At 43.7% G+C, this 13,239-nt stretch overlaps 1 protein-coding gene and 1 non-coding gene across 2 annotated transcripts; one reads left to right on the top strand and one right to left on the bottom strand.

The window, feature by feature from the left end:
- Positions 1-9,352: 9,352 nt before the first annotated feature.
- TRNAA-AGC lies at positions 9,353-9,425 on the top strand. Its single transcript has one exon. It is a non-coding gene; the product is annotated as a tRNA-Ala (tRNA).
- A 232-nt stretch (positions 9,426-9,657) lies between these two features.
- On the bottom strand, positions 9,658-11,969 carry LOC123400200. The gene is made up of 5 exons (XM_045094625.1): positions 11,626-11,969; positions 11,047-11,165; positions 10,737-10,794; positions 10,550-10,627; positions 9,658-10,047 (listed from the first exon to the last, which is right to left on the bottom strand). The coding sequence occupies exons 1-5, from the start codon at positions 11,756-11,758 to the stop codon at positions 9,854-9,856; spliced, it is 582 nt and encodes a 193-aa protein (XP_044950560.1). The 5' UTR covers positions 11,759-11,969; the 3' UTR covers positions 9,658-9,853.
- Positions 11,970-13,239: the final 1,270 nt, after the last annotated feature.

Genomic DNA, 13,239 nt, shown 5'->3' with positions numbered 1-13,239 from the left:
TTGACAGGCGGCCTACCTATAACTAATCTCGACCGCATGCCAAGTTTCACCCTGATCAGAGAAAGTTTTCAACACACTTTTAAAATACGGTTTTGACGATGCCGCGGGCGCGTGCGGGTGCGGTCGGGCTCGGAACGGACAACGACGTGAACCGGCAACTAACAATGGATGCAAGTTTTGAAAACTGGTGGCAACGGAGATGCCGATGCAATGCAGATGATGCGCATGATGCGACAAAATAAAATAGACACACGACGAAAACGGAATAGAAGGGGAATCTTCTGGAACGTCGGCATCGGGCTGTCACAACTCTCCTACACTACAAGAGGATCTTGCCCCGAGATCCAAGAATGAAAGGGGGAGAGGATGAGAAAGAACAAGAGGTAAAAACTTAGTCGCTTCTTTGACAAACGAGTGAAACCAACGATCCTTGAAGGTTGCAAAGCGATGAGGAATGATATGAGAAAGAAGCAAGAATTCACGGAAAATTTCGGCAGCACTTCGGTAGGAAAATGGGACAGAAAATTCGAAAAGGTAGGAGAATTAGACAATATTCATAACAAACAACTAAATAGAGCAAGGAACACCATGATCTTGATAGAACAATAAGATTGACCCAAAAGAGCAACCACACAATGCCTCCGAAACAATAGAATAGGAACTAGCTCATACGAAAGAAGAGAATGAAGAGAGAATGACAACTATATCGCAAATGAACTTGACAAGCACCCTTGCGAGAAGAAATGAACGTAGTTGTTGGAAAACAACAACGAAAGAACAAGATAGTAGTGGGCTTATGGAAACCTTTTCAAATTAATGAAGTGACAACCAGCCACCAACAGAAACAAGGAATGATTGGGAGAAACAAGACATGGACAATTACTTACACCAAGAGGATACATTGAGAACTTGGATTAATGACAAGCACCATGATAGCAACAATCCATAGGAAAAGCTTTAGGTGAAATCCAAACCAAGATAGCTCAATGAAGAAATATTGGGTTGCAAATATCTCATGATCATAGAATCGGTGGGTTTAATTATCTCATTCTTGAAAGGAAATCTCTTCGAGGCTCCTACACTAACAAGAATGCTATAATACCACCTCAAAGGATGAAGGAAGAACAAATGCACTGGAGATGCAAGAGAAAGAATACTTGAGGTTCTCCAACAAGAATCTTGAAGAACACTTGAGAATGGATTGAAACCTTGATGAACCACCATGAAGGACCTCCGTATACAAATGAATGATGCAATGATATGAAGGTAGAAAAGAATAAGATTATGACCTTGCCAAAATTTAGATGAAGCCTCACAAAGAGACACTTAAAAGAACTTGGAACTCCGGAAAAGAAAGATAGGCACTCGAGAAAATAATTGATATCATGAGCCCTCCGGAAAAAGAATTGAAATCTCTTGGAAGAAGGAAGGAAAATAATAAGAATTATGTTATGCTCATCCTTCATCAATTAAATTAATGACAAGCAACGGATCTAGCATACAACTTATTTTTCTTGAAATGAATCTTGAAGAGACAGAGAGATAAGCACCACTTGAAGTATGATTGAAGAAAGCACCGGTAAGAATTCACAATTGAATGGGAACACCACGAATTAATGGAGATACATGAGAATGAAGAGATCATGATCCACCTGAAAGAAAACTTGAACAAAGCACCGAATAATCGAGAGACGGACGAAGAGACAACCATTGAGAAGAATTGAGGATGAAAGCTGAAAGCTGAGAACGAAGAATCTTCTGAAATGATGGCCTTCGGAGGAACGAGAAATAAAAACAACTCAGAAATGCACCGGATAGCAAGAAAGGGATACTCATGGTTGACAACAAATCAAGATGATAACACAAGGCTGAAATGAAGAATCTGCAAGAGAATGAACCAAGATTTGAGAGAAACACTCCTTCTAATTGCAAGCTGAGAATGATGAGGAGAAACAACACCAAGAATAACTGAGACACTCCGGAATAAAGAAGAATGCAAGGTTGAGCCAAATATGAGAATTAATTCAAATTGATCTTGAAGAAGGAATTTGACTGATGAAAATCATACTTACGTCATAGTTGAAAAGAATTAGAGGGCTCCGGATAGATTACAAGAGCTATATAAGATCCTGGGAAAAACCTGTGGGTTATGGGCCCACTCAAAGAAACCACCGTTGAAAAGATTGCATAGAAAGAGAGATGTTGCACCGGTACAATGAAAACTAGATGAGGTTGAGCACCTCGAAATAATTGAAAGGATTGGTAACAAGAAACTACTGAGATATCTTCGGCACTCCGGGTAGACTAGAGAGAAATGAATAACAAGATAGGCTGATAAGAATTTCCAACAAGGGAAATAATTACAAGGATGAATAGGATATAATGAACACGAACAACTAAATTGAATTCACCGGAAAAATAACAAGATTGAATAAAGATGAAAACGAAGCTCCTGAGAATCTTCACAATGAATCACCGGCTACAAAAGGAAGAAGAGATAGCGGAAACATCACTGAATAAGAAGGCACTTGGATGATAAACTAATCACTAAAGAAAAGGGCGGGAGGGCGGGGAAAAACAAAGACAACTTGGGCTAGATGAGATGAACTCCGGAATAAAATGAGAGAATGATCTTGCAAAAATTGTCGAGGATTGAATCCACTTGGAGAGAAACACACCGGTTGGAGAAGAATTAACATGACGACTCCGGTTGAGAAGAATTGATATGACACCCTGATTGAACAAAAGAATTTTGATTCACATAAAAATTATGAGAACACCTCTTGGAAAGATCTGAAATCACCACTTGACATCGAAGCAACTTGAATTACCATATTCCAACAACACAAAGGGTGCAGATTATGAAACAAACCAGAGCAAACTCATGAGAAAGATTTCGTCCGATATTTTCGTGGACAGGAAACCGAATCCACTAGATGTCGAACCCCAACCTAACATCATGCATTTGTTGGAAGATTGTCCTATAAGTAACTACTTGAATTCCCACCTATGAATTCCCGACATTTCTGGTCATGCAATCTGGTACACGGATACAAGGAGTAATATCACTCAACTCATATACTAACCCGTCACCTATATCACATCCGTCAACACACAACCACAATCTCGGACCTTCATCTACAACAAACCCTAGTGATCACAACGATACAAAGTATGGCAGTACTCCCGAACAATCTGCACCAGTACTGGGGACATCGGGGTTATCTCGCCACTACTAGTATTGAAGCAATTACGAACATCCTTCGTCCTGAGATACTAAGAAATCTGAATGATAACGATGTGCTCGAGAATCCCCTGGAGCTCAACTCCCCGGAAGAAAATCAAGTCAGACAGGAGGCACCAAGACAGAACTCCATCACATCGGCATCATATAGATTCCAAAAATATCCGCGTGATCCTAAAAAAATTTTGAGTGAGAAGAGGAGTAGAATAAATTATTACGTCAAGATTCCTCACCAGAGCATACAAGAGGAGAAAAAAGAATCCTACTCTCCGATATATAACTAGACTCAAAGTAGTTTTTTCACTAGACTCGACTCGGCCAAGTTCGATCAATCAAGGGGGCTCCTAGGTCGGTACTGCTCAGATACCAACTTGTCACGCCCAAGATGCGACCCTATACTCAATTTGGCACGAGGGCCCCGTCAGGGATAGAAGCATATCTCGTCGTGTCGCAAGAATGGATATCATTACAAGTACATGTACTGAAAAGAAGAGTTATATATATAGAATTGGCTTACACTCGCCACAAGCTAGATCAGAGTCACAGCAGTATAATACATAAACATCATGAAGAAGAGCAGGGTCCGACTACGGACGAAAACAAACGAGAAAAGAAGAACGACATCCATCCTTGCTATCCCAGGCTGCCGGCCTGGAACCCATCCTAGATCGATGATGATGAAGAAGAAGAAGCAACTCCAAATGAACAATCAACGCGCTCGCGTCAAGTAATCTCTACCTGTACCTGCAACTGGCGTTGTAGTAATTTGTGAGCCACAGGGGACTCAGCAATCTCATTTCCAAAGGTATCAAGACTAGCAAAGCTTATTAGGTGAGGTAAGGTTAAGTGGTGAGGTTGCAGCAGCGTCTAAGCATATATTTGGTGGCTAAACTTACGAGTACAAGAAATAAGAGGGGAAGATCTACGCGTTGCGGACATGACTACTGATGATCAACTGAATGATCCTGAACACCTACCTACGTCAGACATAACCCCACCGTGTCCTCGATCGGAGAAGGAACTCACGAAAGAGACAGTCACGGTTACGCACACAGTTGGCAAGTTTTAATTAAGTTAAATTCAAGTTATCTAGAACCAGTGTTAAACAAAGTTTCCACGTTGCCACATAACCGCGGGCACGGCTTACCGAAAAGATTTAACCCTGCAGGGGTGTTCCAACTAGTCCATCACAAATTAACACAAGCCGCATATAAATCCTCGATCACGACACTCGCGATCTCGTCAGATTCCTTAGTGGAAAACCTCAACTCTGAGATTACCCAAAGCATCACCGGAATCCCGATGCACAAGATATCTCGTCAAAGGTAAAACTAATCCAACAAGGCCGCCCGGCATGTCGACGATCCCGATAGGAGCCGCGTATCTCGTTCTCAGGACACGACGGATAAGCTACGCGTACGGAGGCCTGATAGAAATCACCCAAGTTTCCCTGGGTTGGCGCCGCACAGTGCTCTGATTTGGACCAGCACCATCATCACTGGCCCCCCTGTATTATGTAGAATTACTCCTCGGGCAGCGCTAACCCCCTATGCATTTCAGTGTTAACAAAATTATTATGTTGAGCAAATAGTACCAATGTTGGGCCTTGCCAGACCAGCTTTAATCTAAAACGAATTATCAAGGGGGTCCCCATAACAACCCCGATCGTGTTAGGAGCGCTCAAATATGGAACATAACACCGGTAGCCGAAACTAAGGGGGCATAGGTGGAACAAAACACCAGGCTAGAAAGGTCGAGCCTTCCACCTTTTACCAAGTATATAGGTGCATTAAATTAAATAGCATTAATATGGTGATATGACAAGGAACCCATGTTTTCACATGGAAGCAACTGCACCTGCAACTAGCAACGCTAAGACAGGGTTAAGCAAGCGGTAACATAGCCAATCAGTGGTTTGCTAGGTCGAACAGGTTGAAGGTTATCATGGCATTGTTGAGAGGCTGATATTTAACATGTGGTAGGCAACGAGACATAACGATAGAAATGGTAAAACTAGCATGGCAATGGTAGTAATTGTATCGGGGGAAATGGTCATCTTGCCTGAGATCCCGCTTGGAAGAAGAATGCCTCCGTGAAGCAGAAGAACCGATGTAGTCGAACGGGTCCTCACAATCCGGCACACTGCGGAACTCTATCGAGACGAAGCAAACCGGAAACACAAATCAACACACGGAATTCACCACACGATGCACAAGACATATGATGCATGAGCAGCTGAATACATGCAAGTCACGGCATGACAATTCACACAATCAAACACTACACATTAAGTGAAGTTCAATATGCAACGAGTTGCATATTGACGAAACTCCACGTTTATTTATTTAGTTCTATCCCGATTAGGTACACGGCAATATTAAATGTGGTTAAACATGGCAAGAGGTGAAGCGTAATTAAACTACTTATCTAGGCATTTTAAATGAGATCGGAAATGACATATAGCATCTCCGAGACGACCTCACATGTTAATTTACAATTCTGTCCAGACCTGAACTAACACATTTAATTAGTTGTTAAACAGCAAAACAAATAGGTTCACGTGATTCTACGCGTCATTACAAGCAATTTACACATAGAGAACATCTCCAACGAAGCTACGGATCAAAAGATACAAGCACCGCAAGATATGATGGCAAGAATGCAATATGTGTGCAACGACGGTCACGAGCACTTCAAAACATACAACCAGCAAGAGAAAATGAAACTACACGAGATTCTAAGCAAGTTTCATGTAGGACATGATCAAATCGGAGCTACGGATCAAAAACTACGAGCAAAACAAGATATCACTACAATCTGCCAAAATTCAGCCACATAGCACTTTCTACACCCCACAACTACGAGCTACTCAACTCTGATAAAATCGAGCAAGGCATGAGACGATAGAGGGAAAGAAGCACTACAACAAACAACTAACAACAACTAGCATGGCATGAAGGATCACTAGGAAAAGAAGTAACAAAATGGCATCTCACACACTATTTCAGACTTGGTGAAAATTACACTTCATGAAAGTGCAGTTTTCGATCTGAAGCCATATTGACAGCAGCAAAACCATAAGCTAAAGGACTCCAAATGGCATGAAAATTCACAGCATGCTAGAGAAACACAAAGTCTACAACTAACTCCATTGCACCAACCTCAAAAGAGCTACAGATCACAAGATAGAAGCAAAACAAAACAACAACAAAATATAACAGATTTCAGACTTAGAAATATTTCGGCACCTCCAAATCAGCACTATTTCTAGCAACTTGAGAGCAAGCAAACCACACCTAAACATGCATTTCTATTGCAACCAAAAATACCAGGGGCTAGGGTAAACATCAAGGAACAACTCCCTAGTTGACAACTCCGTCAAACGAAGCACGGAATAAATCCTACGAAAAAGACAAGAGGACAACATAGCAAAATATCGTGCGAACTAACTTGCTCAAAAGCTAAAACTAATTGCACAGAAAAATCATATGGATTTTTCTACCCCGAAAACATATAAAATATATGTTGCGCAACAAAAATATTGCCACACGATAAATGCGAGATAATGTCCTAAGCACGAAAAATAAACTAGCGGCCACACAAAAATACCAATGACCGCTCTAAAATACATGCCAAGAGGGTTCCTAAAACATGGGCATTTAATCTACGACATACGAGCAATCCGGTCTTGCGCGAAAAATAAATACGGGCGTCTATCCTATTAGAACAACACGTACATCTATGCATTTGGCACAGCAAACCACGTCAAACAAATATGCAAGTTTGATAATCGCATTCTACGCGCAAAACTATACCAAATACATATCTAATTCATCGTGATCCGACATACGGATTAAAAGATACGGGCGTTTTAAAATCTATATATTTCCTGGAATTAAAATAATTTCGAAAATCCTAATAACCTAGCCAGGCCAAATTTGAGAGGCGCGGGATATTAAACGCCGCCTAGGCGAAAAAAACATAGAGGGTCGGGGATGGCTCACCTTGGGCCGACCTGGAGGGAGGAGTAGATGGGCTGGCGGTTGGTGGAGGTCAACGGGGCCCGGGGAGAGGCGAGGCGGTGGGCCGAGCCGGTGGAGCTGGCTGCTGGGCCTCGTCTGGCCTTGTTCGATGCGAGAGGTCGCCGGCCGAGGCGTCAATCGCGGGAGGCCCAGGAGCGGGCGGATCTGGCGTCGCTAGCGGCTGGCTTCTCCCGATCCGATTTGGATCGGGGTTGACCCAGACGGCGTTGCAGGTTGGCGGCGAGAAAAGGCGAGCAGGGCGGCGCGCGACGGCGGAACGGGTTCGGCGGGGCCCGCGCTGCCAGGTCCGACGAGGAACTAACGGCGGGCGGGCGGCGGCTGCTCGAGACCGGCCTGGGCAGAGGTCGGACGGGGCTGTGGGGCGCGGAGCAGAACGCGATGGGAGTTCGGGCCAGGAGGGCCTGATCCGGGCCGCGGCGGGCCCTGGTGGCGGCTGGGGAAGAGAGGGTGTTGGGGCGGTCGGTGCGGTTGGTGGGCGTGGAAAACGAGGCATCCGCTAGGGTTTGCCTAAAAATGGCAGGGAGGGCATCTATTCATAGGAAGGGGCTAGGTTAGAGGGCTTTGGGGTTTTTTCGACCCTCCGATCGCGATCGGACGGTCCGATCGGAGAGGCGGGTTAGCGTTAGCTGTATAGAATGGCATTGGCTAAGATGAGAGGGAAGTGGTGCGGCGCGGCAACAATTTTTAAAATGCCGACAAACGTCCGATGGTAGACCGAATACGGTGCCGCTAGGGTCGACCGTTCGGGTTCCAGACGGACTCCGATCGCGAAATTTGACAGACGGCCTACCTATAACTAATCACGACCGCATGCCAAGTTTCACCCCGATCAGAGAAAGTTTTCAACACACTTTTAAAATAGGGTTTTGACGATGCTGCGGGCGCGTGCGGGTGCGGTCGGGCTCGGAACGGACAACGGCGTGAACCGGCAACTAACAACGGATGCAAGTTTGGAAAACTGGCGGCAACGGAGATGCCGATGCAATGCATATGATGCGGATGATGCGACAAAAGAAAATAGACACACGATGAAAACGGAATAGAAGGGGAATCTTCTCGAACGTCGGCATCGGGCTGTCACAAGACGGTAAACGAAGCATATGGACCGTACCGGTGTATGGCATCTTCATAGCATGGCAATAACTTCAGAGCCGTCTGGGTGCCCTTCTTCCCCCATCTCGCCGGTGGTTAGTTCTACCACATTGTTTCAAATACTAACTCAAGAATGTGGTAAAACTAATTAATGTACTCTTAACATGGTGCCAACTTTTCTCCTTCCCACTTGGCACTGAGCTAAGGGCATCTCCAACACCGACCCGCAAATTCCTCCAATATATTCATTTTTGTGTCCGAACATGGTCACATGATACAAGAGGGATCCATCCGACGCTAGTTACAAAGTATTCGGTTGGGAGAAAAAAAAAGGTGGGAACCATGCATGTGGTGAAGATATTTGTGGTTTACTATCTGGTTGGGATGAATGAGAAGAGAAGGACCATGCATGTGCGGATGAGAGGAGAGAGAAAAGAGGGGCATGCATGTGATTGGTCAAAAGTGCATGTCCGGACACCCATAAAGCTTCCCACATTTGTCTTTGATTTGTCGAAAATTGGACGTCCGGACTATTTTATGAACCGATGGAGAACCGCGTTAGATTGCAAAAGTGAACAAAAATATCCGGTCGGATAGATGTCCTAATGTACTACTTCCTCCGTTCCTAAATACAAGACCTTTTAGAGATTTCTTATAGATTACATGCAGAACAAAATGAGTGAATGTATACTCTAAAATAAGCCTATATACATGCGCCTTTAGTTCACCTTAAAATCTGTAGAAGGTCTTATATTTAGAAACGAAGGGAGTAAATCGTAACTTGCTGCCAATTTGCATGAAAGTTGGCTAGAGACGATCTGTTCATAACTCTACAACTTTTACCGATTTGACTACATCAGGCGTAGCCATAAATGGGTCTAACTTTGTACTACTCCTGTTCAGAGTTCTCTGTTGTATGAATGATCGCGTATGTACACAATAATTATATTCAATCTGAAATGGGACCATTAACGGGGATGTAGCTCAGATGGTAGAGCGCTCGCTTAGCATGCGAGAGGTACGGGGATCGATACCCTGCATCTCCACTTTGAACTTTTTTTTCCAAGTTCATTCGGTTGTTTTTTTCATTCTTTATACTGCACTCCGTCTTTTTACAGCAAAAAATCTAAAATCTTTCTTTTTATTACATTGCACATCTTTTTCCAGCCAAAGTAACAACATATGCTGTAACACGGTTGGCAAGAAAGATATTAGAAAAACAAGGGAGTAACTGTATAAATGTACTCACATGATAGGCTTATGCAAGAGAACAGCGAATTTCACAAGGGAGCCACTTTTATTGTTCTTTCGAATATTCACATGATCACAAATCTACCAGGACAGCAGCATCAACAAGGTAGTACAACAATTAGCTGACCCAAAGTGCATCATCATTTCCATGAAATAGTCAGGAATTTCATCTCAAATGATAAAAGCCCCCAAAACAGAAGCTGATGAAAAACTGAGCACATTATTAGAGGGGGAGCATCAAAATGGGGCAGGGGATGAATTCAGCAAGTAAATTCCCATCCACTTGCTTTGAGTGGATTGCCTCCATGCTAAGGACAACCAGGTCCAGCTCCAAATCATCTGCAACCTCTGCGATGATAGCTGTTGGCTTCTTTCCTTCTCCAAGCCGCTCCATCAACCCAAACTCTGTAAATCCACCTGCACGGAAGCACACATATATCGGCACGGCTATCCAGAAATGTCATCACTAAAAAAACAAGTAGCGATACAAAAACGCTGATAACCCTCGGTGAGGTTATTTCTCCATATTGGGTCTGTAATATGTGACTAGACTGTTTTCCTTTTTTCCAAAAGGATATGCAATGTTTTTAATATTACAGTAAGAACCATACAACTACACAGAGCGCTCGTTCACCCACAAGTAGATTTGATGGATATCATAATGTTTTTCTAGATCTTCAGGGGGATAACTACAACCCCTTGGTTCCATTATCAAATGAACCCAGGGATTACAACATCAAAGTGCTCTACAAACGAAAAATAAGAAGAAAAAGGTTTTAGCACTAACCACAACCCATACAAGTTCAGGAAGGCAATCAGAACGCAAAAGAAATACAAGGATAATGCATTTTCCCCATGTACTTAATGAAATTGGGATCCAGCTCTTTAACTCAAAATAAACAAATGAAACGGTTCTCACCTTCAGAAAGGTGCCATCTAATGCTTGACATTTGAGTATCATGCTCTGGAAATGACTCCTTTGGCTTATCATCAATAACTGAAATGAAGAGTAGAATTTTATTGCAGCGGAATTTAAGGTATATAAACGAATATGCGCAATAGCTTAAGCAGGAAAAGGTAATATTTTAAAGAAATTGAGACCATACCAACTACTGTAATGCTTGCTCCATACTTCTTTGCTAGAGAAGTGGTTGTTGCTGCAGCCTGGTACATCATCAGCCATTATGGGTAAGGCACTATTTACAGTGTATACGAATTGCAGTCCATGAAGGAAAAAGGATCAGCTAAGAGTCATTCCTTCAAAGAAAACTATGGTGCAACTAATGGGCAAAATAAAACTGCCCTGGAAATTGGCCGCAATGTTTAGAGTCCCCTAAATTATCAATGCAGTATATATATACATGATCCTTTAGCAATGAAACGCAAACAATCAGATATCTGAAAAAGGAAACGGACCTGTCTTGTGCCTTCTGAAAGGTAAGGGTTGCGGTCGGTGATCGGAAGTAGAACATGCTTAACTTGGGAGAGAGCGTCAATCGCTAAAGCACTTGCAGATTCATTCACTTCAGCCCTGACTGGTTACAAACAAAGTTGCAAACAGACATCAAACGGTAGGCAAACGTAAATAAATAAATAAAGGATGTTCATAAAAATTTTTTTACAGGTGCTGTTAGTTTCCAGTTTGATTACAATCCCCCCTGGTAAGTAGATAGCCAAAACATGGTCAGGATTCAGTGCAATCCACTAACTTGGGTGCAGCAAACGAAGGCTACTACATTGTCAGGACTCGGGAACCAGCAGAAGCATAGGTAGGCTTGGTCCGACACAAACATTCGAACATCGCAGCAAAATCATTACTGGCAACCCGACTTCAAATCAGAGTGAAGGAAATAGTTTTTTTAAGGGCGAAATAACTAATCTTGAGCACACGGAGTGACAGCACGAAGGTCACGGCCTAGCAATTAGCGTATATATCTCAGGCCGACTCCAGTGAGAGCGGTTTGAGCACGAGCTGGTTGAAGCGTAGACAGATACCTCCGTGCCGGGCTCCCCGGCGCCGCAGCGAGACGCCGCCCTTCCTGTTGACCGGCGGGAAGGCGAGCTCCGGGGCGTGGCTCGCGCGGACGCCGGAGGCCGGCGCGGGCAGGAGCGAGCTGGCGAAGGCCATGGGGGGGTCGGTTGGATCGGAGCGGCAGCGGCAGGGTGGCTTCTGGAGGGGCGTGGAAAAGGGGAGAGACGACGGAGACGGCGACGAAGTGACGAGCGACTCCGCAGGTGAGGTGGTGTTCTTAGTGGGCCCCGGCCCGATCGGCGACGACGCTGGATGGATAAGTTTCTCTTTCTTTCTTTCTTTCTCTTCCTAGCAACCTCTTTGTGTTGCCTCAAAAAAAAAGAGTAACCTTTTTGTGTGTGTTGTGCACTTGTGCTACCAACCTTTTTGGTGTGTGTTTAAAGAAAACATTGTGTGGGTCTTTCCCTTTGGTCTTTGTTATATTTCTTTTCTACATGTGTTTGTATATTTTTTATTAGTTTAGGAATGATCATAAAAAATAGATATAACACTGATGGAGACCGAGGTGTTCACCGTTCCGCGAGAGCCGGAGAACCCGACGAAGGACGCAACTTGCAAGGTATGGTTCATGGAGCGCAATGCCTAATGCATGAAGGCAGCGACGAACAAGAAGGTGGAAGAAGTGGTGGCGGGACCTCGTCAAGCAAAGTGTTCAAAGAAGATGGAAGATGGTTGCATGTCCATCGATCACACATAATTACAGTTGCAACGTCCGTCCGTCGGTATGTTCACCTCTCTCTCACATGTGCATATAAGGGTAGTGATGGAGCCAGCTTTTTTTTATCATTATTGAAATCTACAAATACTCCCTCAGTTCCTAAATAATTGTAATTGGGAAGAACTAACCTACTTCTCGTAAACTATAATTATTTAGGAACGGAGGGAGTACTTAAACTGCTGGGACAAGTAATCCCCATCAGCCATTCTCGTGGCGATTTTTTCTGCCGGGGGAACCACAATCCCGGCAGTTTATCTGCCCCTTAAAGAGCTTTGTCCCGGCAATTTTGTTGTCCTTACATCAATGTTGTGATGTAGTGTGCCCAGAACGGTCTATCGCATCTTGACCAAAACCCCGAGTCCTATCAAGGGTCACAATTCTGAAGAAGACATGGTTGGAATCATGAAGAATATGTTGTTCAATATTATTCATGGGATTCCCATCAACCTTCACGATTTTTTCATGAGGACTTTGGCCAACATTGCTTTATCATTGTTTGAACTGAAGCCATATTCTCCATGGATCATGAAGTTCATCAGAGCAAGATCCTCAATCCCTAATCAAGCGGATTTTCAAAATCATTTCAGCTTTCTGCCCCCAATTGAAGTAATCAAGAAGACATTTTCCTCAATGGAAGGAAAGGAAAAGTTGTCATTGATGAAGGATCACGCCCTCTAGATTGGCCATTTTGTCAAGCTGCGTCTTACTCCACCAAAGATGACACGACATCTTAAGATTTTGCAGAAAAGGCTTCAGCACAACTTCCTCGAGAAACTGCCCCATGAGTGATGAACGATCGTGAGCTTCTTCTAAGTCTTCATGAGAAGGTCGATCGCAACCACAAGTGGATAAAACGTCA

The sequence above is a fragment of the Hordeum vulgare genome, chromosome 5H (assembly GCF_904849725.1).
Source record: "Hordeum vulgare subsp. vulgare chromosome 5H, MorexV3_pseudomolecules_assembly, whole genome shotgun sequence".
NCBI lineage: Eukaryota > Viridiplantae > Streptophyta > Magnoliopsida > Poales > Poaceae > Hordeum > Hordeum vulgare.
The sequence above is the reverse complement of the archived record's forward strand: the minus strand, read 5'-3'. Positions and strand labels throughout refer to the sequence as shown.

Bases quoted from the DNA above. Each gene is read 5' to 3' on its own strand.
- LOC123400200 (XM_045094625.1), bottom strand. From the start codon at position 11,758: ATGGCCTTCGCCAGCTCGCTCCTGCCCGCGCCGGCCTCCGGCGTCCGC. The intron at 10,628-10,736 runs GTATGGTCTCAA...TCTTCATTTCAG, and splicing joins AGCAAGCATTACAGTAGTTG to TTATTGATGATAAGCCAAAG. The intron at 10,048-10,549 runs GTGAGAACCGTT...GCTTCCGTGCAG, and splicing joins TAGATGGCACCTTTCTGAAG to GTGGATTTACAGAGTTTGGG.